A 25,067-nucleotide genomic window follows, 5' to 3' on the forward strand; every position below is an offset into this window, starting at 1 on the left:
AGTTTATGAATTCTATCTGAAATGACGCAACTTTAAAAATTATGCTTTCGTATATGAACACCCTATATGTTTCAACGGGCAATTTGGTTCTTCTGCTACATATGTTTAATCTATATATATAAATGCTGTTCGTTTATCTCGCTAAATCGCAAGAATGGATGGGCCATTAATAATATAAACATATATAATATATAATGAACAAAAAAACAAAGACAAGCGTAAATAATTAAATTACCAATACAATTTGTTTCTAGCTTCAAAACGTTTGATGTCTTTTGTTTTTTAAATCTTATATAAATCTTCTGTCTTTTTGTGATTAATCTCCTTTTCCTAAATGGGTACACTACTGGTTAATGGTAATTGCTATTGGTGAGAACGTATTTTTAAAGGCCGGCAACGTACTCGCGAGCTCTCTGGCATTGAGATTGTCCATGGACGGCGGTAAGAAGGTAAGGACTCATGATTAAAGACATTTTAAGTCCGATACAATTTTGTGGACACGTGAAGCAGATGGCATCTATTGCTGCCGTTATGTTCAAATAACAAGCTTTAATATAATTTTACATTAGTCTAGGCAAACAATAGTAATTATCATGCCGCACTTTACAGACAAACAATTGAATCGGTTCGTCGTATCACTACTAAACAATGAGTTGAATTAGCTTATGTATGCACAGTAGACATTAAAAATTGAATGTAAAGATACCGACAAACATCGTGGACAAATGTCCTTGCCTTATACGCAATTCAATTTAATTAGGCATAGAAGCGATTTTTAGGTATCACTGGGAAGGGGCGGGAGGGTGAGTGACGTGTCGATCGCGGCATTTGTAAATCAGTTGACGCTGTTCTTTTTCTCAAGAAGTTTGCCGGTATCTGTACCACTTACCTACTGCTAGGAAATCTATCTTGTACGAATAACAAGGTTTACATTATTCTTCTTATTTTTATTTCAATTGTACCGAACAAAATTTAATTTTCTTTTTAATATGAATACAATTATTTAGGCTACATTTTCTAATTACGTATTTTATTAGTTCGTTTTATTATATCAATGAAATAATGACCAGAGGTTTGTATGAAAATATAAGATATATGGTATCTCTATATATATATAAAATTCTCGTGTCACAATGTTCGTTCCCATACTCCTCCGAAACGGCTCGACCGATGCTTATGAATTTTTTATGCATATTCAGTAAGTCTGAAAATCGCCTACTGTCATTCTTTCAAACCCCTAAGTGATAAGGGGTGTCCACCCCAAAATTTATTTTTTAGATTTTTTTTGTTTTTATTTTTAATGACACAGCATACAAACATACATCCAACCTTTAATTGTCACTCCTCTAGGATCAATCCCTATTTTTATTTTAGTAGATAGGTTATTTTGATTTATCTAAAAAAATGTTTCCAGGAAATAATATACATTGCAAAACGACGTTTGCCGGGTCAGCTAGTAATAAAATAAATACTTACTACAGTTTTCAGCGTTATTAAACAAAATATGTTATTCGTTTCGTTTTATTAGTAAGCCGCAGTCAATTAAACAACGAAGGCTCAAAATTGGGCTTTATTTTATATTAGCTGCTTATAGGAGATAAAACGTAACTTCAGTAGGAATTTAAAAAAAAATCAGGTAAAACAAAATTTATTCTAATAAAACATACAAATAAGTCTAAATTGAACTATAAGCTAATTATTAAAAACAATATCATAATTTATTAACAACTCTCCTTGGGGACCATTCAACAATTCGCCCTCAGTAGCAATGAGTCGGCCTCTCAAGAACGTATGGATCACTTTTCCTTGGAGTACTCTATACATATAGGGACTGATCTAAAAAAAACAATTTCTGTACAACCAAATGTTTCTACATAATATATTATTTTATTACCATTGAGCATCGTTTCTCAAGAGGGATCGATTTTATTTTAAAAGGGGATCGCTGTCTGTTGAAAAATAATAAATATAATCTACATATAGGTATAAAAGATTCGTTAAATATAGCGCGCAATGTACATAATAAATGGTTGAGAAACGATGCCATAGAGTAAATAAACAGTCTCAGTTATACTCTCAATGGAGATAGCGAAACACACTATAATAAATCCAAAACGGCAATAAATAAAAATTTACGCATTTAGAACTAAACATTATAAGATGATTATTCAAATTTAATTTATAAGTTAAGTTTAGGCAGTTGAAAATAAACTCTTTGAGACTTTACCAACTTTAAATCGTTGTATAACTTACTTTATTTTTATACATAATAATATCTGGTGTAAGTGCGAAAGAGGCTTCTGGATCGAAGTAAATCATATCGGCATCATAGCCCGGTTTTAGCAAGCCTTTATTCTGCAAACCTGTCATTAAAGCAGGACCTGATGACAAATACCGACTCACAGTACTAAGAGGATAGCCGCGTGCCTTCGCCTCCGTCCAGAATAAAGAAACACCTGAAATAATATTTACATTAGATGTGTTCACTTAATGGCCTGGTTATAATATTATTTAAACCTGATTTGGCTTCTATAAAGACACACTGTAGTAGAGTCATAATTCCCGCTGTCTCAACTCTGAATTTTATTGTTGTAATTCATTAGTACAAGCTGAGTCTTGGCTAGTTAACAACCATCATTAAAATGTATTATATTGAAAAGTATCGTTCGGTCTACATAATAAGCAATATTTTACATAATAAAAATAAAAGCATTTATTGCTGTAATTACTTATACTAGTACATAAAAATGTAAAATACTAAAAAATTAACACTAAAGATAAAAAAAAATACAGCAGAACCCGTTTAATACGATCACGCTTAATACGATTTCTGGCATAATACGCCACTTTACGCCAGTTTCTGCAACTTGAGATATATTTTCATACATTTCTTAACGATACGATATACGATTCGTCATCCCGTTTAATACGCCTGAGCCCGAGCCGAGAGGTCTAACCGAGCGCTCTAACGCGAGCCCCCAGAAAGGCACGCACGTGAATAACCCGATATAAAACAGAGTTTTCCTGGATATTCTTCCATTGATTGACGTACGTAATTCAATCAATTGAAGATCTTATTGAGAATGTGAATAAAACATAAAACGAGGGCCTAAGTGATGTAATGATGAAGATGAGTCAACTACGGTTTTGACAAACGCCCAGGCATTATCAGCTGTTAATGATTTAAGACGCTATGTAGCTTCTTTGGATCAAAGCGAAGATGTACTGCAAAAGTTGAATTATGTTGAAAATATTTTAATTGCTAATGCATCAAAATCTTTTTGGCAAACCAAAATAAGTGATTATTTTAAATAATGTAATTATAATTACACTACGTATTTAATGTCTTTTATAAGTGTAGAATTTAATACTTATACATACCAAAATTAGAACATAATACATAACAATATGTAGTATAATACGCTTTCTCGCTTAAGACGCGTTTTTGGTAGGGTCCCTGAGAAATCGCCTTAAGCGGGTTTTACTGTACTAATAATTAATCGGCATGCCGGTTGATTTCTGTTATACAGCTTTTCCTTGGACATAGGCCTTTTCTAAGGGCTTCCACTCTTCTCTGTTTCTAGCTTTACGCATCCACATAAGGCCAGCTACTCTTCGCACATCATCTTCCGATCTTTTTATTTGTCTTCCTCGTTTTCTTTTGTCATAGGAAGCCATTCAGTCACTTTCTTCGTCCATTTTTCTTTATCTTCTCTTATAATGTGTCCTGTCCATTTCCATTTTTAGTAGATGTAACAGCATTTCTAAACTTTGTCATATCCTTTATTTCTTCTAGTTTTACTCTCATCTTATAATTTAAGGTTTGACATGCGTATATCAGACACGGTAATAAACAGGCATCAAATATTTTTCTTTTGTAAAACTTTTAAAAAAAGGTATAAGAACTACATAATATATAATAACAATTTACTGGCGCCAAACCGATAGTATGCGTCTTGGCCACAGATTGCATCAATTGTAAAACAATTGAAATTCGCTATTATATTATAACATATTGCTGACATAATGAAAGCAATTTTTGTTAGTTAAAATTAAATAAATAATAAAAGTAAATAACGGCTGTTGGTATAATAAATTACCGACCAAATTGTACTGATGATACTCCTCCCCACGCGGTTAAAAAGTCGGTGCCTTTTAAATTACGTACAGATGGAGAATGATCAGACGCAATTAGATCTAATCTGTGCTCTTTAATGTATTGCCATAGTTTTTCCTGAAAAATGACAAAGTATATATGTAATACGGTTTAAGCTTTTAAAGCTTGCTCCTAGGTTCTAGAGTAAAATTCATATTAGGTCTTATAATTTGGTTTACGAATACCTGTAAGATCGCCTAATTCCCTAAAAACTTTCAATGACACAGACACAAACAAGTCAGAAATCAAAATATCAGGATTAAACATAATTTTTGAAAGTTATATTAGTATTATAGATGGAATTCTTAGGCTTAGAAACTATATGAGTGAAACATATTAATTTTAATTCTACACAATAATAAGTTTTATTATTGAAAAACCTTATTAAATATCATTGTTATTTCTCCCATTATTTAAAATGTACTCAGTTGACTTTATTCATCATCTACATTGAATAATGAATGCAACATTGTAATTTTTTCCTCAACAAAATTGCAATTGTTCTATCAAATTGATTTGTAAAAAAAAATTCTCACATTTCGTTATCAGGAAAGTAGGCTATATCAATTAACGCTTTTTACAAATAAATGTCTATTTAAACAATACAAAACCTTGTTGGCTTGATTCCGGATGGGTGGGGAGCATTTGTACTCAGTATGACCTGGTGGAATCTGTTCTGAAGCAAGGGTAAGATAATGGTGGCAGGTTTCCGCCGTAACACCTCCTCGCCAACGTTTGTTACCACTTGCAATTCTTTGTTCACGGGCCTCCTCCAGTATTGGAACAACACCTTCAGCTGAAACGTGGACTACGTGGACATGGACGCTGAAAAATGATTTCGTAGCATATTGCAAGGATGGAAAATAAAAGAAATATTTCTTCATTTGTTGTGTTCTAATTTTAATTTAACTAAAAAGTTGAATTCTATTAGCTGTTATATATTTAACATATGTTCTGTCTATAACAAGTAAATTTTTCAATACATATCCAAATTGTATCAGTTCAGGTCAGATAGTCATTTTGATTTATTTTTGCGTAATAAAGATAGTTTTTGCAATGTCTGCTGGCACGTTGTTTCCTTTAAATTATTGTAAACATGATTCTTACTCATACACTCCAATATATTTAGCGATTAATGAAACGGCATCAAGCTCCATTTGGGCTGGTCGTGTCGCAAGGTATGTGTCGTAAAGATAGGGCTCTGGAAATAATTTAATTAAAAAATACAATTATAGCAACACAAAGATTTTAATAGGAATGGCCTCCTCAGTGCCACGTACGCTGAGCATTTTTTAAAGCAGTTTTTGCCGCGCACCACGACTATGTGGAACCAACTGTCCACTGAACTATTTCCGAACCAATTAGAGTGCTTCAAGAAGATTCATAAAGGCCAGCAATGCAAGCGTTAGCTCTCTAGCATTAAGAGCTACCATGGGCTGCGGCATCACTTAACATAAGGTGAGCTGCTACCCGCTCTATATAAAACTGACCCTACGTACGATGGTGATAAAACTGAATACTTTGACAAACCATAAGTAATATACTTTGTAATTTATAGTAAAGTGAAGTCGGTTAAAAATCGACGTCGACGTATGACGATATTAAAAAAAACCAGAAATAAATGTATTAAAAATAAATTACATATGTAATTATTATGACAATTGCCTGGAAATTCTTTTGTCAGCCACTAATGAAGTATGACTAACTATCCAGCTATTCAGAATAATTAATATTAATAAAGTAAAAATACCTGTACAAAACGCGCTGCCATTACAATCATTTCTTACATTTGAGTCGTTTAACTCTGAATGGAACTGAAACAAATGAGTTTATGCATTATGGAATGAATTTGAATACATAAAATGATTTTTTTAAATGGCAAGGTTATAATCATTTGTTTTTAAAACTCACGGCCAAAACAACCTCGGTCCCATTAAACGCGGCAAATACTTTTTCTAAATCGTCAACCTTCAGGTTAGGAAATTCAGGAACTCCACTATCTATTAGAAATCCTTTAAACCCTACGACTCCAGCTTCTATCATACTTGGGTACTCATCCTAGAACAGAAAATATTTTCTATAATAAATCGTTAGTAAAAAAAACTGTTTTATGATAAATATACATACTTCGTTGTTTGGAATAGCACCACCCCAAAAGCCAACATCGACAAATACTTCTTCCTTTGCAGCTTTTGCTTTGATTCTTAGGTTTTCTAGTGTTGTTGTAGGAGGTATAGAGTTCCTAAATACGAAATTAGTTTGGGTTATCTCTTTAGCAATGTCTAGCAGGTTGTGTGGTTTGATCCATTTGACCCAATCACCGTCCGTATTTACCAACTTTTTCCTTGCAAAGAAACCTAACCCTCATCTCTTACGTTTCGAAACATTTAAAAGAAAATTATTGTGGAATTAACATGTTCATATATATAAGACAAATTATTTATTTTTCAATAACGCAATTTTATCTACAACTCTATGTCTGTAGAAATGTTAATCCTAGGCAAAATACTAGGTCTGAAGGCATTTAATGCAAATAAAAAAGAATGGATAACATACAAAGGCATATCCAGAATTGTGGTAAAACCACCTACAGCAGCTGCCTGTGTTGCAGTAACGAATCCTTCCCAAGATGTCCGACCTGGTTCATTCACGTGAACATGAGAATCCACAGCGCCAGCCATTAAAGCTAAATTCCCTCCATCAAACACCTGCAAATATAATCTTGTATTATTTCTTTGTTGTCCTAGTATATTATAATATAATATAGTAATTATTATATTATAATATAGTAATTATTATTATTACCTTTATAGTTCTATCTCCACTTTGAAGCAAAGCATCAACAGAACCCCGAGTTAAAATACTTTCAATAACTCCATTTTCATCAACCAATACACCACCATCGAACTCTGCCGATTCAGTCACAACTCGTCGACTAAGGAACAGCTGTCTGCATATTTCATGTGGCTTTAGACCCCGACACGCAACACCCGAAATTAATCCTAAAAAACACACGTCTTACTTCAAAATGTTCAATATAAAATACTTTAAATTTGAATAAGTACCTAAAAATAAAAAAGATATATTACACTTAAAGAGCATATTTAACATAAACGTTGCTATAGATCTGCGTGCTCTACGCAACTGAAGGAAATCGAAAATCGTACTAAGAGGCGATAATCATGAAAATTATCTCAATGTAAATTAAAACAATATTTACATAGTAGTCTTTGCATTTGTCAATCGAATAAAGTAAGTCACTTTTTCTTTTATGATTAACTACAGCTTTTGCCCGCGTGTACTCCTATACGTAAATCAATTAGTAATCATATAAAATGGTAATATTAGTTTCTTGTATAAAAATCTATTAAAATAAATGAAATTGGTAATAATACATTAATATCGTGAAATACATTATATGAGATCAATTGTTATGTAAGATTCATCTTATAAATAACACGTTTGTAAACTTAAGATATGTTATCAATTGATATTTACTGATATATGAATGGAAAAGATTGATTATTCTTACAAGAAGGACATTTTCAAATCAAATTATAGTTGTCATTAAGTTTAATAGTCCATTGAAATGTTACATGGGCTGAACATTTTTTTAGAGGACGGCATTTTATGTATGGAACTTGTAGAGGCTTAAACCCAAGTTTATGGGGTTGGCGTTGGCCTTGTTTCCCGGCCACGTTAGAAAAAGGGATGAAACCACGTCTTTGGCTATATCTCCTAAACTATATTAAAATGAATGGTAAACATGTTGTTTTGACCGAGTTGTTAAGAACATTGATGAACCCGGACAACCTTGGAGCGCTGTAACAGGGTTTCAAACTAACGAAACTTAAAAAATTATAGCGAAAAATCTATAAAAAGAGAACCTCTACAAAATTGTTCTGACATAGTTTATTGATAAAATCAAAAGAAAAAAGTAATTAAGCAAAAAAGGAAAATTTTAATGAAATAGTTTCACCTTTTTAAATTTTGTATTTATGATAAAAGGTAACATAACAGGCAAAGCGATTTGCTATAAAATATACCTTATCAAAATTTTTAAACGCAGAAGAGTTTAGGAGATACAGCCAAAAATGTGTTTTCACACCTTTTTCAAATACGGTGGCCGAGGCACAAGTCCGCCAACCCTACAAACATGGGTTTAAGCTTGTAATGACCCCCTCTACATGTCCCATAAATATAATTGCGTCCTCTAATAAATGTTTAGTTAAGCCCTCAAATTGTAATATTTCAATGGACTATAAGCAATTGATAAAATATTTTTTTAACATTCTTTCATTGTATATTATATATACATAACCTGATGTCGATAGTGTTATCAATTTAATATATGTATTTAGTGCATAATAGTTCTTTTAAAAATATATTTATTAGTTATGAATATGTATACAATGTGAGTTGAAAATTAAATTTATTTTTATTATTTTCTTTTATTACGTCTATGTAATATATTAAAGATTAAATTGTTTGTATTATATATCACTTTTGAGTTCAGAAAACATATAAATCTTACTCCGCTTACTTCAGTAGTGAAGCTTCATCGGTCATCGAGACAAAATACGAAATTCCCACCATATCACCTAGACGTCTATGGTTCCACAACTGAGAATATTTGAAGGCAGTTTTAGCGGCGCACCACAACTATGTGGAACCAGCTACCCACCGAAGTATTACTGAACCAATTCGACATAGGGTCCTTCAATAAAAGAGTATACCATTTCTCAAAAGGATGGCACTGGCAATGTGAGTGTCTATGCAATGTATTTTTTCCTGCATATATTACAAATTTCACGTTGACAAGAGAAATGAATCCTTAATTGCGTGCAGTGTTATAAACACGTATTAAATCAATTATTTGTTTAGGAATTACGTAAGTCGAATGCGTTTACAAACTGTGCTATGTCAATAAAAGATTATCATATCAAATAATTGCTTAAAATTATCCTTGGAAAATTTTCATTTGAACCAAAATCATAACCATTGTTGACGTATATTTATTCGATATATATCTGTTAAAATATAAGTTTAAAACAGTTTATATGTAATTAGAATATTTTGTTAGGCATACATAATATTAGAGAATAATTTACTTTAAACTACTCTTAATAAATAAAACTGGTGACGTAATTTGGTTAAGCGGTTTACGTTTAAAAAAAAATAATCAAAGAATATGTATCGAAGTCCTTGGATATGGATAGGGAAACTTTACTTATTCAATTTATTCAGAGACCGCTACCACCTCCTTAATTAATATAGGTCAGATCCAGGAGAAAATGGGTGGTGGTAAAAGGAGACTGCGGAAGTTGCAAGACACGCTTCACGAGACTAACAGCCAACTTAGTAATGTAGAGGCGCCACAAGAAGACTTTGCAACTTGCTATAGTATTGAGTTTTTTTACCCAATTAAAATGTAGTTCTATCAAAAACTATATTACAAACACTGACTCGGAATCACCTTTGGAAGTTATCGGCGCAAATCAGAAAATAATTAAATAAATGTATCACTCAATCAGAAGCTAAAAAAGTCTTTAACTAGATTGTGCTTTCCTAAATAAATTGAAAACTAATTAGACATTAAATTTCGTAGCTTAATGCAGTACATACAAATCTTTACCAATAATTAGACATAAATTAATCGGATGACATAATGCGATTTATTTAATTAATATCAGGTATTTCATGTAACTAGTATTTCTTGCTAATAGAGCTTTAGCTACAGCTTTTACAAAAGTTTTTTGAAGTGAAACTTCTTTATCGACGTTGGAAAAAAAAAATACCGTCACATTTTTCGATTACGCGTCACATTTTTCCGTTATGCGTCACATTTTTCCGTTACGCGCCATCTTTTCTTATCCCTACCACGGTTAATTCGAAGAGATTCGAAGCTATTATATATAATAACGATAGCAATCATTTTATGACAATTAATAAAATTTTGTAATAACCTTAGTATTGTAACCTTAACCTTAGTATAGGTAAAATGAAATAATTGTAGTATTTGTATTCATGTCTATGGTAATAAAAGCTTTTTTTAAACTTTATCTAATATAACATTATTTAACCAATTTCTGTAAAGTTGCAGATAGCAGATAATTTTTCGAAAAATAAGGTCATAAAGTTTCAGGTCTCACATGTGTACACACTAGTACACGCACACATTTTTTTGCATGTTTAATGTTTTAGTATTTTATTTTATAATAAAAATTGATTCCTGCACAATTGTTAGGACACATTTTTAATTACTAAGTCATTAGCCGTATCAAATATATTTCGTAAATTATCTTAAATGGGTTTTCAATTTATGTATTTTCTATATCAACATTTGATGGTGTTTAATGTAATGGAGACAAATGCCCTCCTGTGGACTAAAATTGAAAATCCAACAATATTTTTACCAATCCAAAACCAAAGACCAAAGGAGTTTAGTACGACAATAATAAAACTATGCTTAACTATTTTAAAATATTTATTTATAAGTTCCTTAATAACAATTTTCCTTTTGGCTCCCCAGTAGTGTCACCATCGGTAAAAATGAGTTCACCTCGCAGGTAAGTTTTCTTCACGGCTCCCCTTAATTTTTTTCCAATGTAGGGTGTTAGCTGAAAAAAATTAAGGTTTCATTATCTTCGATTAAGTATATTAGGATTTCTAAACTGTTAAGTGTACTTAACTGACTTAATCATTAGATGTATGGCTTATAAAATAAATCAGATTAAAAAAAAGTGTACTTCGTTACACTTTTCCATTGTGCATTCTTCATCTAAGCTTCACTTTATAAAAGGACTCATTGTATATCTTACAGGACTACTAAGGATGTACAAAAATCGACAATACAAAATTTATAATAACGTGCCGTATAGTAATTTCGATGGAACTTGTTTCGATTTTTAACAATATGACACAAGGAAATAAAATAATACACATTATGGCGAATTTGTGTCATTGTCTACTTATTACTTTTTAACAATTAACTAAAAAGTTTTAAGTTAATTTCGTAGAACTCCTTTCTGTATTCAGAGAATATATCCAAAATAAAATGTGCGCACAGAGCTGCAGACACCTTTAATATGGCGCTCCAAATTTACGTTAAATTGTTATTAAATTTTATGTCTTTTCATATTCCTTTACAGATTTGGGTATTCCAGTTTCGCACCTTCATTAAAAACGAATAATTTGATTTCCAACGAGATATCAAGTTTTAGAAACACAATTTGTCATATTATCTTTTCGTCTTTTCATATTGAACGATTATCATATAATAATATATGTCTTTTTAACACGCGCGCATACGGTGTATTATCCCGCCCTATATATTTCTTATTTTAGTTATTATTAATAATAAAATTATTATTGAAAGAAAAATTGTTATTTAAGCGTAGTCAGCTTACAGCGTACGTGTACGTGTTTCTGTGCAAATCTAGAACCTGTCTGTTCAAAATTACACACTTCCGAATTCACTTATGAACTCACTTCATCAAGGCAAGATTCATCGATGCGCTATGTGTGTCTACGCGTTGGTAATCGCAAAGCTGGATGGGTTCTAGTCGAAATGCGTTCGAGTTCAATTACAAATTCCGTCTACCTAATCTCCTAGCAAATTCAGAGTACAGAAACAAATTTGTATAAAAATCCCTGGAAAATACATTTATACCTTATTTTTGTGCCTTATAATGTCGGAAGTAACAACAAAAACTTCGTTAGGGTCGAAGAACACAATGTCAGCGTCAAATCCAGGTTTCAAAGCACCTTTTCGTTTTTCCAGCCCGCAAAGATGGGCTGGTCCGCTACATAAGTATTTGGTTATAGCTCTCAAGTCCAATCCCCGGGCATGTGCTTGTGTCCAGAATAATGATAAACCTACAATACAAAGCCAATGTTATAGTGTCCTAAGACATTATTTATAGAACTTTCTTTAGTCTAAAGAATAATAACAAAGAGTAGAAACGCGTCAGGATTGAAATCATTCTTATTAAGTACAACAATTTCATTTTGAAATCTTTTTAGTCAGTTTCAGGTCTGAACTCGTAAACGAAAATACATTGTGGAGTGTTTCCTCTTTACTTGTGTTCTTCTTTACTAAAGGTCGTGTTGCTGTTACATTCCCGCCCTTCAGCAAGCCTTAGCACCTGTGAAATAAGGCATGTAAGGACCTTAAATTGGTCGGTCCAGCGAGTAGAGAGAATCATGTTCAGGCACATAATAAGGCAATTTTTTACGAAATCGTCAAATAGGTAACACTTTCCTGTGACCTTTTCTATAAAAACAGACAGATTGGAGACTAGATCCAAAAATTCATAAGCTTATAATTCCACGTATAAATATCTAGCAGCTAGATAGCAGATATCAATCGTCGGCAAATGTTATTGCAGTAAGTAAAGCAAAAGGCGTGATCGTTTAATACATACCAAATTGTACGGAGGATATTCCACCCCAGGCCTCTAGATTGTTTTTACATTTCAGTTCAGGCGTGCAAGGTGAATGATCAGATACAACCATGTCTAATTCATCCTTCAATAGATGGCGCCACAGCATTTCCTATTCCAAACGTATAGTGAACATCACTGTATTATTTACAAATTAATATGAACGTAATAATCATTTGACCGAGAAGGCGAAACCAAATTATTTTTGCGACTAGAGATAAATCCATCCTATATATAAAAGGTACAACTACCACGGCAAATCTTTAATTTACTAAGAAGCTTCACTTTTAACTTTACGGTGTTTTGATGTTTAAGCAATGTTGTCATTAGCAATACACTACCTTATTATCCTTTTCCCGAATAGGTGGGGCGCATTTATATTCACTATGCCCTTTGGGGATTTCTTCAGCGCTCAAAGAGAGATAATGGTGGCATGTCTCAGCGGTAACTCCACCACGCCAAGCTAAGTTGCCTTTGGACAGTCTGGCTTGTCTTGCTTCTACCAGTAATGGTATCACAGATGCTGATGATATATGCACTATGTGAACGCGAACGCTAAATAATCATGGGAATATAATACAGTGTTGATGGCCTAGTCGCTTCAGCGAGCGATTATCATCCCTGAGGTTGTAGGTTCGATCCCCGGCTGTGCACCAATGGACTTTCTACGAGCGCATTTAGTTAGCATTTGCTCGAACGGTAAAGCAAAACATCGTGAGGATACCGGATTGCCTTAGACGATAAAGGCGACGGAGTGTGTCAGGCAATGGAGGCTGATTACCTACTTGCCTATTAGATTGAAATGTTCATGAAACAGATAGAGAAATCTCACCTAACAAAGTTATAGCGCCACTAGTTCTGGTTATATCTATGTATAAGGTAAACACGGTAAAGAAGTTACAATCGTAGGTAAGTCTGGTATATTTCTCTGTACTAATATAAGAAGTATAGTTTCAGTAAAAAAATTGGTCCTTTATCATATCTTAAAAATAATTATCAAACTTGATAGAACTTTATTTTTTGTCAAAGTCATCACCGAGCCAGCTATTTAGCTAAGAGACTGAATAATTTTACCTGTTATTACATGTGTATTATTATACAAAAAAATGAACTCACTCGGAAGTCATCACAAATTTTTTGATCAATGTTATCGCGTTCAGCTCCATTTTAGGTGGTCGCGACTCTAAATATGTATTATAGTCTTCTGGATCTGAAATATTACAATAAAATAGTCATAATAACCATAAATAAACATATTATAATAATATGTAGGATGTTGTATAACTGTATCATACATTTACAAGACTATTGGATAAAAAACTATTATAACATGTAAACGCGCTCTCAATTGATTGAAGTGATTACATAATTAAATTTTAGTTTTCAAAATTCGTACTACACAATACAAAGGAATGTCAAAATAGGATTCTGGGAAAGAAAATCAAAGAATTGGATTTCTTTTTGTACTTTGATTTTTAATATAATTTCATAACTCTTAGTGGGTCATATTCGTACGATAAGTGGTATTTTAAATATTTTTATATCCGCAACAAATTAATAAAGTTTATAAAGTGTCCGATTTTCTATGAATTAAAACTAATGAGTGTCAATATTTTGAAGGAGCAAAAGGTTTGATTAGATACCTTGAGTTGGCTTTTTTGCTTCACACGGAATCTCGTCATCCTCTAACTCAGCGTGGAACTGAAAGTTTCATTTTCTCTAAATTTAAGTATAAGTACGAGAGTGGAGCGGCTTCGGCATGCAACTCTCTCATGCAATTTCTGACCTTGTAGGTTCAAACCCCGCCTGTGCACCAGGGTCTTTCTGTCTATGTACGGTTTTAACACTCGCTCGCACGGTGGAGGAAAACATGGTGAGGAAACTAAACTTAAAAAGTCGCAGGCGTGTGTCAGGCACATAAGAATTTATTTGTCTATTAGCAACAAATGATCACAAAAAAGGTACATAAATCTGAAGCCTAGATCTAAAAAGTTGTAGCGCCACTTATAATAAATGTAATTTAACTTGTTTACTCATATAACAAGTTGCTTAAAGGCACATACATATGTTTGTATATATTATGGAAGCACACACAACGGTAGTTTTACGCTTACTTTTCCATCACATATTTATATGAGAAACTATAGGTTTAACACAACATACAATTCAAAGCAGGAGGAGCAGGAATGCCTCCACGTTTTTTACGTTAAAAATTTATTATTTGCTATATGAGCTGCTTTTTTGGTTTGGCGAATTAACTAGCTTAGAAATACTTGCCCTGTATCATAAGCAAAAATAATAGTATTTTCTTTCCTGTTATTTTTTAAATAATCACAATTTTTATGCTTAACTTTAATAAAGAAGGAATCGTGTTTTATTCACCTCACCAATCACCTTGTAAAATAAAGTATAAAGTAGTGAACATACCGCTAAGACTGATCCTGTACCTTCTAGAGCCTGGAACGCCACTTTGAGATCTTCAACCCCCACATTTGGAAACTCATCTACGCCACTTGGGCATAGAAAACATTTGAACCCAACTACACCTGCTTTAACGAGGTCTTGAAGAGCATCCTGTAATGATAATTATTGTTTTTTTTTGCCAACTGGACAAACAGACAGAAAAGAGAAAAAAAATCTACCAAGGCTACATTTATTATTGTAAGCATCACGACGCAATAATGTGACATTCTTTATTTGTTTTACGAAAACAACAAAATGTTTAACGTGATTATTGCGTAACTTTTGATATTATAAATAGGTCAGGCAACGGATTCAATTTTTTATTAAAACTTGGAAAAGAAAAACGTTGTAGTTTCAACGTTATTAAATTTGTTTTAAGCTGAGTTCTTTCTCACCTGATTTCCTACAATTACACCACCCCAAAAACCTACGTCGACGAACACATTCCCCTTAGCTGATGATGCTTTAACGTTGAGATTTTCCAAAGTTGTCGTTGGTGGGATTGAATTTCTGTAAAAATTGTAAATTTTATGTTACTCTATGGATTCGGAAATTTAAACATACAGATTAAGAAAGTTCTTATTACTTTTTATAAAGCAAGTGGACTCACTCGATGTTAAGTTATTACTTAAGGATATACCCACGCATCGACATTCGCTCCGAATCACGAGTGTGTTACCGGCCTTTTAAACATTGTTACGCTCTCTAAAAGGGCCCTAAGTTGTTGGTTGAGAAATACTTGGATGGGCAGCTGTGGCATGCAAGGCACAAAGTTTAAACTCATGTTGTAAATTTAAGATAATGTTTCCAATAAAAAACATTTCAATAAGTAGGTATAAAAAGTAAAAATAGCTGCATGATTTATAGTGTAAATGGCATGCTTTATAGAGCCAAGAATATTTACTGTTATTTCAATGGCCTCTCGCCAGCATAAAGTATTTTGTGCGATGCGTACTTCGATAACTTGGCCCATTAGGAAATGTCGTTGCCAAATGTTATTCAGCGTTAAGTACAAAATGGACAAAAGGATTTATTATATTGTTATTTAAATTAATCTCTGGTTTCTAAATCGAATAAGGGCTTTACGACAGAAAACTGTGTAAAGTCCCAATAGTACACTATAGCAAAAACTATACAAAGGAACTTTTAAATTACCACGATAAGTCTAGTTAATTGCGCGTCTCGCGATTTATGTTGATTTATGCTTATATTTAAATTAATTGTTATTTTTTATTTTATTACTCGATAAGTTGTAATACCACTACAAAGCTAATTGTTGTGCTAGTGCTAGTGTAATACAAATGGCAGACATACATCTGCATCTATTGGCTAAATGATAACCTCAATTATAATCCCAAAGAGTCGAAACCAGGACCTAAATCATACCATATCTACGTATAGTAATGTGACTTTGTTATTATTATTATATAGTTAATATTTATGTTTTGAATATATAAATCACTAAATAGATAGAGATGATTTGTCGGATTTGAAATTTAAATAATAAAAAAACAAACAAGGGCATATCAACTATAGTCGTGATGCCGCCCGCTGCCGCCGCGTTGGTTGCCGTCCGGAACCCCTCCCACGCGGTGCGTCCAGGCTCGTTTACGTGAACATGAGAGTCCACCACACCTGGTATCATCGCCAGATCCCCTCCATCTATCACCTAAAAAGACAAATTAGCAGATTTAACACAAAAACCAGAATTCCATTTTGTTTTGTTGTGTCTTTTTCTTTAAAAAACGAAATTAAACTTAGACAATTTATGTATCTGCAATAAATTGCGTTGTTTTAAACAGTAATTTCTTGGATTTGGTTGACTAAGCAGCTCATAAAATAATCAAGTATAAATTTGATTATTTTATGAGCTGCTTTGAAAAATATTATTAAAACATAAACACGTCCACTCTGGAGTCCGATATAAATTATAAAGGACCACTACCTATATATCCAAGATATTCATACTCTATAGATTAAAAATATTAATCCCTTGTTGCATTAAAAATGAGGAAATGTCTCGTTTAACAATTTAATATCCAAATTGTTTATCGGTTATGTAGGATTAATATGAATCAGTAAACGCATCTATTAACATTTGACGTTGAAAAATGTGCAGTTGATATGTTTTAGGAACACACATAAAAACTTTATGACTAAAAAAAACCTAAGATCAAGGATAGCACCTTCTTGATATTAGAAAGGTGCTATTAAGGAGTTAATAAAAACTTAAATATAACCTTCAAATAATAGCAAACATAATTGTTAATTGTCATATGATTTTTAAGATAACATAACTACTAGGTAATAACATAATAATTATGATTAATATTGCAGCCAACAAATTATTTATATCATATTAGCCTAAACCAACAGGTTTTCGAAAAACAAGGCAAGATTTAAAAGGTACAAGTTTTTATAAAGGCTTTAAGCATCTTGTGTATATAAATCTAGTGGGTTGAGCATTCAAATAAATACGGATCTCATAAAGAAATTAATGTGAAATGGGAGCCAAGTTTATTATAAAGCTGTTGGGCGGCATAATTGATCTCAATTAATGACCATTTATTTAATGAATGGCGAATGGTAGCCATAGTAAAAACTAGATTTGTATGTAATTTTATCTTATCAATAATTAGGTTTAGCTAATGAGCTAAATATCATGCAGGGGTTTTTCTACGTCTAGGCATATTCGAATTTGGCTTGCAGTCAGAGTATTATGCTTAGTAGAATAATTATTTTTAAACAAATAATGAGTACAAACTATCGAACGTCGAAAGTCAATAAGATACAATGTTATCATACTTATTTATATTTTGCCCAGTGATAAAACTTGTTTTTGATAAGCAATTTTTCATCAAGCTATTAAATTCAAAGTTATTGACAGTATGATTTTAGTATATTACCTAACAAATTTATTATAAAAAATATATTGTGAAGTATAAAGTGTACACAGGTACATACAATATGTAGATATTGAATGGAGACATTTATCGATTGGCTTTGAAGTTTATAATGACATATTGTTTCATTGATTATTTTTCTTTAAACAAATAGTTTATTTTTGAATGTCAAACATGCCATTTTCTTACACTGTTTTCCTCCAGCCTTCGAACAAGTGTTAATTGCCAACTAAAAAGTACACCCAAAACATGAGTCGCATACGATAAATAAAAACCATTTTTAAAATGTCCCGAACAAGTCTAAGTATAACAAAATCTTACTTTGAGTTTGTCCCCGTATTCTATACTCAATTTTACTGCTTCATCTCGACTCAATAACTTTTCAATAAGTCCGTCTGCAACTAATACTCCGCCATTGATAATTTTGTCCTCTGTTACGACAAATTTACTTAAAAACAATTGTTTTGTAGCTGCCATCACTGCACGCGCACTGAACCTCACAGTTCAACTGCTAGTAACAAATGATAAGAGAACCGCTAACTACATTGAACTAATTATAGCTTGCTTGAACGCTGACTAACTACAAACGTAATTTCTATTGCAGCTCGTAATCATAAAACTATAAACTATTTCAAAGGGCAATATTGTTTTTATATTAACTATATACCAAGTGCATACCCAGCTCTATTAAATTATTTTATAAATAATAATAGACCACGAGTTTTTTATACTAAAGTTGACGAATCGTCCAATAAATGGCAAAGTTTTGCCTTGAACTTGTACGGGATGGACCCAACACCCTTGGCGTACATTGCAAATATGCGCCGTACTCACGTCACCTAGTTTTAAGTAAACACCGACCGGTTAATTTAAAATATAAACAAAAGGAGAAACACTGTTTTTGTTTTTATTTCGATGAACCTGTTTCTACTAATATATTGGAGTACATCCGTACTACGTTCTAATTATAGTTAGTAATGTTTGCTGTTTTAATACAAAGACATGCCAAAGGACGGGCCGAAAGTTTTGTACCGAAAACCAGAACTTGTCCTCAAATGTCTGCGACTTAAGTCGTATCCTTCAAAAGACCTTGTACATGCATCAAAATATATATTCTTAATTTAAATCTTAAATATATGCACATTTCCTTACGTAGACTGGGTCGGTTTAGGTTTGAACATGAGCAAAACAAGGGCAATGGCAATTTCAGGGTCCACTTAGTTTACTGTTATTCGATGCGGCAGCTATGTACCGAGAAACAATGTGTGACATTGGCGGGAAGAAAGGAAGAAACGTTACATGAATAGTAATTAAGACGACCAGCGACTCACGTCACCACGTACCATCCTACAGTACCGGGCTAGTGATAGCGGCTATACAAAACTGTGCTTCAGTGTTATAATGCTACTTGATAAATACTCATTAATAATTATATGTTCAAAAGTCAAATTTTAATCAGTGGAGTGTTCTAAGTGGTTTTAAAGTGTCCTTAAATCAATTTTTATAAATGTTAAAATGTGTAAGTTTATAATGCTAATTGATTTGAATGGATATTTCTTGTTTAACAAATTGTTTATATACAGTATAAAATGCATTAAGAGACTACAGTAAAACTGTAAGCTAAGCAGACCAATAAATAATTATTTATTGCATCAAAGATCATAAAAACGTTATTATTATATAACCTTTGTTTAAAATAATTCGTCGAATTAGGCCATGATTTAAAACTCCATAAAAGTGTAAATGTCAAGACAATTAAATGGTTTATAAATTAATGTATTTTCTTTTAACTTTGACCTATTTGGACTTAATGAATATAATTATAAATAAAGGATAATATATAAGTATTATTCTGAAAGGTTCGTTGCAGGAGGCTGTAGGATGCTTTAAGAATAATTTAAAATGATGATACATCTTTAAAAGATAAGAGTTAAATTTGCGTATTAGCAAGTTCCAAATTTTACAATACATATATATATTATATAGGTGCGAGATGAGAAGCTCGATGACACCGAGGTATTAACATTGGGCTACTCGTGCGTTGTCAGCTCAGTCGCAAAACTCACGCGACGCCGGCGCAGGCGCAGATAAAGCCAGACTTTAGGAGAAATCAACCCTTATCCTTTAAAAACTTTTTAGGTAAGCAGATATATTAATTAAATTTAAAGCAAACTTTTAAAGATCAATTTTTAGTTTTTAATTCAATTATTTTCAGGTCTATTACGTGAGGGGTGCAGACCCCCGAAATGGGGTTTAATTTACATAAATTGGTGAGTAATTTTTACATATTTATTTACTTACTGGGGTGAATAATTTTCACTAAATGTGTGACATTTAGACTCGTTTAACACCTTTTTTTTATTTGTGATTTTTTATGTTACGAACCAGGATGTTTTATTTTCTACAAGATACTTTTACTATTTATGTATTTTATATATATTGCAAGAAACGGAAATTTTTTGTGCCATCTATATTTGCACAAATTTCACTTGATATCTGTTCAAAGCTTTGGTGTAGAGGTGTTTAAGTTACAAACAAACACAGATGCGCCTCATAATAAACTAAGCTAATACATACACATAAATAATAGCTTGTTGTAGATAAAAATAATTTTTTTCTTCATAATATGATAATTTATACGAAAATGCGGTTTCATTTGTAGTAAACGAAAGGCCATAGTAGATCAAGAGGAGAATTGCGAATAATAATATTATAAATATTCATTATTTCACGATATATTTCTTATACACAAATGAAAATACAGTATTTTATTAGTTAGGCTGCGTCTTAATAAGTTTTAGTAAAGAGAAAGAACTCGCATATATTTTCAAGCATTTTTGAAATAAAATCGGTCATACAATTAATATTCATATCTTTGTGAGCCGCATTCCTTTGTCTTCTTATATCTCCCGCGTATTCATTTGCGTGGAAATGACACCGTTTATTTCCACATATGTGCTTTACCAAAGTTTTTTGTTAATTTCTTTATTTTATAATAATATAAACACAATATGTTACATTAAAAACCGCCGCGGTTTGTATTATTGTAACCATGGCAGTCTTGTTTAGGAGCCCGACAAATGCATAAAAAAGTAGTTTTTTAATTCCGTGCTAAAATCACTGCGCCATGAATCAAATGCTCTTTATTATGATCATTAAACATTGATTATAGTTATTAGTGGTATGAGAATTTTATTTTATAAATGCATGGCTAATATCCAGCCTTATTTTATATGCAACCTCTAAAATCATTCAATTAATAAGACGGTATTCAACCCACGATCTTATGAGGACGACAATGAATGCTCATAGGACTACAAATACGTTAGTTTAGTTAAATTAATAATTTCCTATTATTATTCTCACGATCTAGTTCTTTACTGGCAAAAATTAAAAAAAAAGAAATCATAAGATACGACTCGTTAATTTTTTGTATTTGTATAATTACAGTAAAATCTAGGACTTGTTATTCTAATTGGGTATTTCATATCACTACCTCTGCCACAAAGGACGAAACGAATCTTCACATATACTCTACTAATTCCGTATAGTCTAAATAATATCGATGCTGGAGTATCTTTGGTACATGTTTAGGTAGCATTTGAATAATAATGTCGGAGGAACCTAAATCCCTTAGTTTGTCTTTATTTATGGCCCATGACATTAAAAGACGATATTAAAAACCCGTGTCCTAATCGAAAGCTAAAATGTCAAATAGGTTCTTGGTGTGGTCGTGATGTGGTGACGATGACCCCAGCCTACCTGCCCGGGTTGCTTGTATGCAAATTATGTTATTTTCCCGAGTCAATGTACCTGATATTTAACAGAAATTTATTAGATCAATCTTGAGACAAAAGTTGTGTTATCTACAGGTTTTATTCATTAGTCCGCGAACTTGTTTTTATATAGTTATAGATTATAGAACTTGATAGAGTATCGCCGTACGAAAATGAATTATTTCGTTCAAATTTCTTATGATTTCTATAATTATATATTAAAAAAGGAACCTTCAATTGTTTATGACATTACTAAAAACAGAACTAAGTTGATTCTGTAAATTTATTTCTAATTCGGTAAAAATAGGTACTTAAGTTTTTCTTCACACTAATTCGCATTTCGTCCATGTTTTTATCTGAAGTTATATTACTGTGTATATTTATATGTTTCCAAAATACATTACTTATGGCATAATAAAAACAAAAAAAAATATGCATTAAAAACTACTTGATGTTAAAGGTCCCGTACAATAAAATGGCGATGGAATAAGAAATGTTATTTAAAATTTATTATCATAGATTTACTCAAAATGGTGTATGTTTCAACAAATCTCTCGGTCAATGCCTTTTCTTGGAGACGTAGAAAATAAGATGAACAACTCTCAAGTGTTGATCTTGGTTTTTCTGTCAAGTTATGTAAATTACGCAAAGTTATAGAAGCATACTAAATCTATAGGTCAATGACTGGCAACACCCACGTTTTAAGTTCTAGATGGAGTATGTTTTGGCGTCAACAATAGCTCATACAGTATAGTTTTTTTTTTACGCGACACTTTTAACTCACAATTTTTTGCTCATTAATCGACTAACGGATCTTTTAAAGATCTGAATAAAGGTCTTAGCATTCTTGGCTGAGTAATAGGTACTATTTGACACATTGTTATGTATTAATTTTGTTTAAAAGGTCAACAGTCTCGAGTTTTGTTTGTCAAAAAATAAGGTACAGGTCTATTTAAATTACGAACGATGATACAGGTTTTGTAGGCACGGACATAGTACGATTCAATAAATAAGAAGACGGCGTAATTACAAAAATAATTGTGGTCTTTCATCAACAAGTATGTTATTGCTTTATTGTGTTTATAAGTGAAAACTTTACATATGTTTTAGTGTATACTGCTGTGGGCAAGTTTAGCGGCATCACCACAGTATAAAGACGAGAATGCATTCGATAGAAAAGCTGTAGAAGGTGTCCCCGAACATGAACCTATTGCGACCCCTATTAGGGCTTCAGTAGAGAGTGTCCCGTTAAGGTAATCTTTATTATAATAGATGTAAAGCAATGATTGTCCTCTAGGTCTATAGTTTTTTTAATCTTATGAAAGCTCATTAGTGTTATTATTAGTATGTATATAAACACACTAGCAGCTTAATAAGCTAATGTGCGCGTATTTGCGGATTTGCAGGAGTAGAACCTACTTTTAAAAGAGTAAATAGTGTTATTGTCTATTCTTTTTTTATTTTATATATATCGAACTTGTTTAATATTTAAACTGTAGAGGATTCAAAACAAATACTTGCTACTAGTATGTTTAAATTATATCTATCATGAGTAATTTGTAAATTATTATTTTTTTATTAGAAATCTCCCGGATGATAATGATGGCCGTCTACCGTTACGAGATGCTGTAGAAAAGTTACCAATTCCAGTATTGGACCAGGAATCCCTTATCAAACTAGTAGGGGTGAGTTAATAAGATATTGCGACTTTCAAATAAATTAACATTGCTTATAAATAAAAACTACGATTTAATCTTTACAGAAATCTCATATGACCTTAAAGGACGTCGAAGACTTCAGAAAATATTACGGAGCTGCAAGTCATTTAAACAAGTGAGCGAATAAAAATATATTTTTATAGTTTAAATATGAAAATAATACTGAAAAAGGCATTTTTCTCTTGTTTCAGTGTTTCTCGTACAGATGAAAGGTTGAATTTGGGAAACGCAAATCTTCAAGGTATGTTCAAAAAGTATTACAGAACGAATCTCGTAATTAGTAGTAAATAAAGAGATGTACACCCGCTATTTTCAAAAATACTTACAGTACATTAAGATAAAGATATTTTGACTTTACAATATAGATTGCTGTCTGTTTTCGTATTACAGAAAATAATTCAAATCATTTTTTTCTGCATTTTTAATACTTCATTACATTGACACGTCAGTTTTAAAGTTTTTATAGCCACGTAGATAGAGCCTAACTATCGCGTACAATCATTGTTTTGCAGAGTTCGGACCGTGGTTATATATTGGTTTTAAGCACATAGGAGGAGCTCATGGAGGCAAATGTCTTATTTTTAATCTTCGACATTTATTGGTACCTTTTGTCTTATACTAACTAACTCTTCATTATGTTAAAATTGAGAAATCATAATTATTACATGCTATATAACAATAGTCTGTATATTTTTCCATTATGTTTTGTAGCCGAGTAATTAATTTCAGAGATGCAACAAACTGTCAGCGGTTCAAATCAGCGGCGTATGATCGTTTGTTACTTGGAGTCTTGGGCTGCTTATAGGGCGCCGCCCTTGGCATTCACAGCCGGGCTTGTACCTAAGTCATGTACACATTTGCACTACGCTTTTGCTGTTCTACACCCACATACATACAGTGTTGTGTCGGCAAATGAAGATTATGATATTATTAAGGGTAAGTTTGTTTAATTGTACTCTTAATTCGCTTGATCCACTCCACGGAGTTTGTAATAAAAAGTTTCCATCATTATTGCTATTGATAGAATATGTCAGTTGTCGTCTCACCCGCTTTTACGCGTGCGCAGTAAAGCTCAGTTTTGCCGCCAAACTTGTATGATAAACTTAATTGTTTTAATTTGAGTAATTCCGTCATGACGGAGTTACTAAAAAAAGTAAAATATTTTTTCGTAACTGCAATTGAATTAAAATTAAAGTAATTACTTCTCGGAAGATGTACGTGTATAGAGAATGTGACTGCAGTCACCTAGTTACGAACACTTGTTTTCATTTGAAGCCACGCATTAACCGGTTTTAACGTTCAAAAATATCTATATTCTATATAGAATTAATTTGACCAGGTTTTATGTGAACATTGTAATTTCATAATAGTGTCTCAATTATTATTTTAGTTTATTATGAGTACAAAAAGGACATTTCACCATGTATAAATATTATTTTTGTACTTTCATCTTCGTTGTATAATTAACTTATTTTAAATTATTTATCGACCCTTCGAACACATGTTAATAATATTATGGAGTAAATTATTAAACTTTCCTATGTGTATCAATTTCGCTTTAAAATAGTGTGGTGACTATATCAACTAATAAGTCATTACAATGCAAG

At 32.1% G+C, this 25,067-nt stretch overlaps 3 protein-coding genes across 4 annotated transcripts in view; 1 reads left to right on the forward strand and 2 right to left on the reverse strand.

Moving 5' to 3' along the window:
• Nucleotides 1-1,692: 1,692 nt before the first annotated feature.
• LOC123710628 (allantoinase-like) lies at nucleotides 1,693-7,300 on the reverse strand. Its single transcript, XM_045662650.1, has 11 exons — nucleotides 7,222-7,300; nucleotides 6,962-7,158; nucleotides 6,713-6,864; nucleotides 6,284-6,398; nucleotides 6,068-6,214; nucleotides 5,907-5,970; nucleotides 5,264-5,357; nucleotides 4,768-4,981; nucleotides 4,105-4,234; nucleotides 2,254-2,456; nucleotides 1,693-1,836 (listed from the first exon to the last, which is right to left on the reverse strand). Exons 1-11 carry the CDS (start codon nucleotides 7,265-7,267, stop codon nucleotides 1,693-1,695), a joined length of 1,506 nt encoding a protein of 501 aa, XP_045518606.1. The 5' UTR covers nucleotides 7,268-7,300.
• A 3,325-nt stretch (nucleotides 7,301-10,625) lies between these two features.
• LOC123711322 (allantoinase-like) lies at nucleotides 10,626-18,498 on the reverse strand. The gene is made up of 10 exons (XM_045663840.1): nucleotides 18,288-18,498; nucleotides 16,581-16,732; nucleotides 15,459-15,573; nucleotides 15,028-15,174; nucleotides 14,244-14,301; nucleotides 13,717-13,810; nucleotides 12,942-13,155; nucleotides 12,583-12,712; nucleotides 11,829-12,034; nucleotides 10,626-10,776 (listed from the first exon to the last, which is right to left on the reverse strand). Exons 1-10 carry the CDS (start codon nucleotides 18,441-18,443, stop codon nucleotides 10,648-10,650), a joined length of 1,401 nt encoding a protein of 466 aa, XP_045519796.1. The 5' UTR covers nucleotides 18,444-18,498; the 3' UTR covers nucleotides 10,626-10,647.
• Nucleotides 18,499-19,990: 1,492 nt separating this feature from the next.
• LOC123710674 (probable chitinase 10) overlaps nucleotides 19,991-25,067 on the forward strand; it is a 35,687-nt gene continuing 30,610 nt past the window's right edge. For both annotated transcript variants that reach the window (XM_045662736.1, XM_045662737.1), the window contains exons 1-7: nucleotides 19,991-20,105; nucleotides 20,182-20,236; nucleotides 22,853-22,995; nucleotides 23,325-23,427; nucleotides 23,505-23,575; nucleotides 23,652-23,701; nucleotides 24,190-24,396. In XM_045662736.1, coding sequence (XP_045518692.1) covers nucleotides 20,213-20,236; nucleotides 22,853-22,995; nucleotides 23,325-23,427; nucleotides 23,505-23,575; nucleotides 23,652-23,701; nucleotides 24,190-24,396 — 598 coding nt within the window. In that variant the 5' untranslated portion in view covers nucleotides 19,991-20,105; nucleotides 20,182-20,212. The remainder of the gene's footprint in view (nucleotides 20,106-20,181; nucleotides 20,237-22,852; nucleotides 22,996-23,324; nucleotides 23,428-23,504; nucleotides 23,576-23,651; nucleotides 23,702-24,189; nucleotides 24,397-25,067) is intronic.

Source organism: Pieris brassicae, chromosome 6 (assembly GCF_905147105.1).
Source record: "Pieris brassicae chromosome 6, ilPieBrab1.1, whole genome shotgun sequence".
NCBI classification, from domain to species: domain Eukaryota; kingdom Metazoa; phylum Arthropoda; class Insecta; order Lepidoptera; family Pieridae; genus Pieris; species Pieris brassicae.